The 6,190-nt window shown below is 47.0% G+C and overlaps 2 protein-coding genes across 2 annotated transcripts in view, besides 3 other annotated features; one reads left to right on the forward strand and one right to left on the reverse strand.

The window, feature by feature from the left end:
* Positions 1 to 65: 65 nt before the first annotated feature.
* Positions 66 to 120: a repeat region (LTR hyla copie 38).
* A 411-nt stretch (positions 121 to 531) lies between these two features.
* Positions 532 to 891: a long terminal repeat (LTR grenouille).
* A 3-nt stretch (positions 892 to 894) lies between these two features.
* Positions 895 to 1,772: a repeat region (transposon discoglosse copie 89).
* Positions 1,773 to 1,907: 135 nt separating this feature from the next.
* On the reverse strand, positions 1,908 to 3,842 carry PODANS_6_4190 (uncharacterized protein; the record flags this gene model as incomplete). The annotated part of the gene is made up of 1 exon (XM_001909880.1): positions 1,908 to 3,842. The coding sequence occupies one exon, from the start codon at positions 3,840 to 3,842 to the stop codon at positions 1,908 to 1,910; it is 1,935 nt and encodes a 644-aa protein (XP_001909915.1).
* Positions 3,843 to 5,114: 1,272 nt separating this feature from the next.
* PODANS_6_4200 (uncharacterized protein) overlaps positions 5,115 to 6,190 on the forward strand; it is a gene marked incomplete at both ends in the record, with an annotated part of 1,682 nt that continues 606 nt past the window's right edge. Inside the window, one exon of the mRNA XM_001909881.1 lies at positions 5,115 to 6,146. Coding sequence (XP_001909916.1) covers positions 5,115 to 6,146 — 1,032 coding nt within the window. The remainder of the gene's footprint in view (positions 6,147 to 6,190) is intronic.

Here is a 6,190-nt window from a genome sequence, read left to right on the forward strand (position 1 = left end):
ATAATTATTAGAAGTTACCTTTAACCAGTATCCCTTTTAGAGGTTTTATATAGGGGTTCGTTATATACAGCAACCCTATATAGGTTCTATATTATAGGCCTATTAGGGCTTACCAACTAACAAATTTTAATAAAATTAGGTTTATAATAAATATTATTATTATTATTATAGTTATTATAATTTTTAATAACCGTAATAAAATTAAATAAATTTAATTTAATAATTATAAATAAATTACGGTTATTTAAAGCGTAAATACTTTAAATTAAATTATTTTATTATTTATTATTTTAATTAAATAATATTATTCTATTAATTAATATTAAAAGTATAGCTTTCCGGCTACTTAATATATTATAATAATTAATAATAATTAAACTATTAATAAAAAAATATAAATTAAATTCGATATTTCGATTTTTATATAGTATTTTATATAAAAGGTAAATATCGGTTATTAATTTTTAATAATTATAAAAATTATTATTCCGAAAAATTTAAAATTTATTATTAAAAATATAATATTATTATTGGTTTGGGGTGCGGCCACAGGCCTGAGAGTATGAGTAAGGAAGCGGGGCTCTCAGAGGACTCAGGGGTTCAGGGGTCATGTATATAAGCGGTCTGCTTCGGACATTCTATTTTAGACAGGACATCGACTTTTATTCTTTTCTTCGTATTTTGTGCCTTGCACGCGTGCAGGCAATTCTGGCCCTCTGATCAGGCCAATCCGGTGCTTATTATGTGGCCTGCGAGCCCATAGTGTCTTTTCTTTGTCCTACGTGAAGTGCGGCCTGCGAGCGAGTCACTGTCACGCAGGTGTGTTCATTCTGAGACCTGTTGAGGGTATATTTGTGGTGTTGTGGTTGTTTTGTGTGTTTTCTCACCATTTCATTATATTATATATACCTCTATACTCTTCCTATATACTTTAATTATTAAATATTAATTATTTTATATTATTAAAAAGGGCGTATAGCTATTAAATTAAATAATTAATGTAAATAAATATTATATATATTAGTAAATTAAAGTTTTTTTATATATTTAAAAAACGTTTTTTATTTCGATTATAGAAAAAAATATTTAGAAAGGTTTTATTAAAATTAGCTTTATACCGTATAATTTAGAAAGGATAATATTTAAATTAAATATATATATTCGGACTTTAATACCTTTAGCTTTAAATTTAATTATAGTATTACCTTAAGTCTTTTAAACGCTATATAACCTTCGAGAGATTATTTTATAGTTAACGCTTATTAAAACTCGAATTTCTAACTATTAAAATAGTTCTCTAACCTTAATATTAGCCGCTATAAACTAATTTACTAAAGGAGTAATAAATATAATACACGAAGTAACTTTTCTCCGTACAGAGGTCTCTTCGCTACGCAAGGCCAATAAGGAGCTTAATAAGAGACGGAGAGCCAAAAAAACACGTATGCGGCTTGGAGGGTCACTTACTATATAAGAGGCACAGGATCTACTAGATTAAAAGGCTGTGGGTGAGCAGGTAGCCCAAGAAATACGATAAAGTGGTGGTGGTGCAGGGGGGTCTCGTACGAAGATTCGGTGCTGTGGCGTGTGCGGTAAGCCTGGCCATAATGCACGTACATGCCAGGAGGCTGCAGAATCATCTGATTCATCTATTTCTAGTTCAGTTATCGTTGTTTCCTAGTGTTGTGGTTGTGTAATTGAGGATAGCTGTGGTAGGGTGGTAGAAAGTGCGGCGCTCGCTTATCTGCGGCGCTCGCTTATCATGCACGTTATAACCAAAATTATTCGTATTTCTAACATGACGATATCTCCTCTATCATCCTTAACGCCGCGCATTCCGCCCTAGCCTCGCAAAAATATAAAACAAAAAGAATATGCCTAAAAACGCAGTGTACTCCTCTCAAGTCTCAACTCCTCCGTCTTCTTGGGTCCAACGCCTCATCCCTTCTCATGTCCCTCATCTCCTTCGTACCCAGGCTCCCCAGGCCGCCCTCGCTTCTCCTCTCCCAGCCTCCCAATCTGATAACTTGACAAGTCGCGTTGTCGCCGTCACTCGACACCTCCGTCGCATACTCAATCACATGCCTAGCACCATCTTCCGGAGTCTTGGCCTCTTTAATCACATCCACAATTTCCTGATCCGACAAGCTTCCGCTCACACCGTCAGACATGAGCACCAAAAACGAGTACTCTGCCGGCCCAATCTCCACCCTGGTGATATCTGGCTCAGCAGAAACACCGATCCTTTTGCTCTGCATGTCCCCAAATGATCTGCTATTGGCCAGCCCGCCGATTCTCTCCTCTCCAAAAGAATCGGTAATCATACTGCTGGCATATCGACTCATCCGTCTCGTCTCAACTGGCGATGATGGCCGATGATCGGTGGTCAAAGCCAGAGGTTTGCCGGTCTTGGTCTCGCACAGCAAGACACGCGTGTCTCCCACATGGGCTACAACCAGCGTTGAGTGCGCATTGGGATGCCAGAAAGGAGCCGGAGTAGGAGTCGAGATGAGAGCTACCGAAGCGGTAGAGCCTCCCTTGAAGCGCTCCCGCCCGCCGATGCTATGGCCCGATGGGGGAAGGTGCGGGACGCCCAGGATCTCGTCCTTGTTAAGAGGCAGGTCTTCTACAATCACGTCTTCTGGATCTGGCTTGCGCGCTTGCGCCGTGACGAAATCGAGGTCAGCCCTGAGAAAGGCATAGGTCAGAACGGATTCGAGGGTTGCGGGCACATTGCTAGGAGTTGTTGATGACATAGGTTCTTCGGAAAAGGAGGAGGTGGACGAGACGGTGGAAGCCGTGAAGTAGCTCGGATGAAATCGGCGAAAGTAGCCTCCAATGGTGCGCCGGTACTCATTGAGAAGCTCTTGCTCCAACTTCACGGTCTTGCTGAGACCTGCTGGAAGCTCAGAACCGCCCCCAGCATTGTGTTCCCTCGGTTCTTCTTGGTTGCGCGAGACATCTGGTTCTGATAAGGAATACCCTGGGTCTGACAGGGAGTACCTGCGATCCTTATCACCCTTCAAGCTGCTTTCCAGCTCAAATTCCGCCGCCGCCTCCTCTATATACCCATGCAATTCGTCTCGCAGAAACTCGCTACACTCGGACCCTCCGTGCCCGTCAAATACGCCAAAGTAGAATATTTGAGGATCCCCCAGGGCGCTGTAAGCATTGAAGCTTTCGCCTGTGGGTCTTTGCTGGCGCACCACACTGGTTGGTACACGCCTTGAGAAAGCTGGCAAAGTTATTGTCCCAGCTTGGTTGGTATCCTCGTTGTATGGCCGCTGTCCGCGCGAGACAGATGTACCAAAGTGGTGCTTGGCGCTTCGGAGAGGGATACGGACTACCGTCAAGTCGCGACCGGGCATATTTGGTGGGTTCAAGGCTGGTGATGACCCAGGTTCTGGCGTGTGTGGTGTTGAGGCAGATCGAGGAAGCTTGTGGCCGGGGCCGACAGAGGATCGCGAGTCTGGATGAAGCGAGGACGAGGGAAGGTGAGTTATGAAGTAGTTGTGAAAGCCCCGTCGTAGAACTGGGTTGGCGGCGACAGTGCTCTGGGTTCGCCAGCTGCCGCAAGGCTGTGTCGCATCGCGGTGTGCCAGGATGGTAGCTCGAGTTGGTGTTCGGAGGTGACGGTTGGCGCCTGCGAGTCGCAAGGCGCGAGTGTGCGAGACGGTAAGGTTCCGCATCTGAGCTCGTCCGTGGTGATGAAAAAAGGTTGCGATGTAGCTCATGAAGGCGTCGAGGAGGGTAGGAGTGGGTGGTGGGAGTCGGGACGAAGCTGTCCGGACACTCCTCACCGTAAGCTGTCCCAGAGCCCGACGACAAGGCAATGGGAGCATCGCCAAGCAGACAGAGCCAATTGCAGTCTTATAAAAGACCAGCTAATGCAAGTTCCCGGCCAGCAAATAGGTAGAGACTCGATATCGTGCAAAATGCGGCCATGGAACCGGAGAAGAGGTGGCTGACGTAGTGCGAGGGCGAGGTGCAGGCCGAGCAGGCACTTGATGAGTTCGGGGAATATGTTGGGGCCAAGAGGCGTGCTCTTCGTGCGCTGCGGCAATTGGCTGTCTTTGGTTGACTTGTAGGGACTTGGCGTTCAGGGTTTGCTTTCCACAGTCTGGGGCTGGCTCGGCTGATGTTTTCCACCGGGAATCGAGATCGGATAACGGAGAGTCTGTGATAGATGTCTGGTGATAGATAAAAAGGGACGGAAAGATGCTTGGATATTGCTGTTGCAGGGAATAAACATGCACTTTTGACAGAAACGCAGGGGAGCGGCATGCTCTCTGGGGCCCCAGGGGTCCGCTGGTGGGGGCTTTGTCAACGTCATTTTAGCGGGTGCTCTTGGCACCTTTGATCTCACTCTCAACCCTCGCTCTCAATGACAGATGAACCGTGATGTTCTTTTTCTCGATATGGTAGTCTTACACTCGACCTAAAGCGATAGACACTGGCATTTGTTGGTCTCAACCAGCATTACTTTTATAGGTAATTCTCAAACAACCCGTATTCCATGACGGACCACTTCGGCCTAACCCTCATCTGGAGCCACTTGTCAGGCTGAAGATTTTCGAGCTACGGATATGGATCGCGATATTCGGCCCTTGTGGACTGCCGTTACAAATAGCGGATTCTGAAAACGCAACATCGTGGTTAGCAAGCACATCGTGGACAAAATAAGTGGTACTGCAAGTCGGTAAAACGTATAATCATCATCGAGCTTCGCCTTTTAAAAAGAAAAACAGGCGTCAAAAGATAATTGTCACGCCTCAGAAGATAGCTAAAAGGCCTAAAAAATAACCAAGAGGCCTATTAACGATCTTCTAAGGCCTGTCAGTTATCTATTAAAGCCCCTTAAATATCTTTTAAAGCCTATTAAATATTTTTGAGGCCTGGTTCAGTGTTTTCCAGTGCCAGTTATTTGATCTACGACGTGGTTGGTTATCAGATCAGATCGCCCCTAACGCCATCCACCGGCCAACCGCCCTATAAGAATTTTTTTTCGGAGCCGGCCAGGGGCAAACCCGGAAAAGCCTCCTCAAACATTCACCACGGGAGCCTAATCCCGTCCCGGCCCTGAGTCTGATCTTTTCTCAGCCCCGGTCCCGGTCATGGACGGCTCCGCTCCGGAACAAGTCAACCCGGCCGGCCCGCCTCCGGGAAAATATCTTGGCGATCTGGCTGTGGTCGACATAGCTCCTGAGGGTGACCTTGTCCTTCGTGTAACCTTCAACACGTCGAAAGAAACACTCACGGCAGCCAAAAAGTCAAAGGAGCCACCAACGGCTCTCAAGCCCACAGTGAAGCAAGGCTACAGGGTGCAAACATCTGTTCTAAAAGCCAATTCAGGGTACTTCAACCGTTTGCTTGGGGACACACGGTTTGTGGAAGCCAAGGCAGTTGAAAATGCCCTCCAAAAGCTGTCCCTATCAAACGTAAAACCCTCCGAAGCAGACCTTTCCGAGCTGCCAATCGTCGAAATCAATGAAGATGACGAAGCCTCCCGTACCGCCAACCTCAGCTTGGCCTTCGGTGACCTGATGAGGATCCTTCATCGAGTCCCCATCACCACCAAGCCCCTCGCCGTCCGCTACCTGGCCATCATTGCCGTCCTAGCAGATCGCTTCGACTGCACCCCCTTAGTATCCAAATGGCTAGCCGCAATCAAGTTCAAATTCCCCCCCATCACCACCCAAAACCAAAACCGAACCGGCCCAGCCCTCTCCAAGTCCTTCGAAGAACTCCTCCGCCAAAAGATCCTCGTCTCCTGGCTTCTCGACCGCCCATTAGTCTTCCAACCCTCCACCCGCGAGCTAGTCATGTACGGCTCAAGACGATGGTGCACCCTCTTCGACGAAGAAGACGAAAAGTCCGAACACGTCTACACAGCAGCATGGTGGGATCTCCCCTCCGGTCTCGAACAAGAACTCCAGCTCCGCCGGGACTGCATCCTCAACACCGTCTCCTCCGTCCCATCACACTTCCTCTCCCTCTACATCTCCCCCTCCCAGTCTCGCCCCCAGTGCAAGCTAGGCTACACCTCCTCTCCCAGCTGCGACTCTTTCCAATTAGGGGTAGCTATCAAATTTCTCACCAACCGCAACCTCCTCTCCTTTGTCGATTTTCTCCCCAAAGACGTACGATAAATTCCATGCTTCTGGCCCGCCGCATGACTACATCATGTCTG

This window comes from Podospora anserina, chromosome 6 (assembly GCF_000226545.1).
Source record: "Podospora anserina S mat+ genomic DNA chromosome 6, supercontig 2".
NCBI classification, from domain to species: domain Eukaryota; kingdom Fungi; phylum Ascomycota; class Sordariomycetes; order Sordariales; family Podosporaceae; genus Podospora; species Podospora anserina.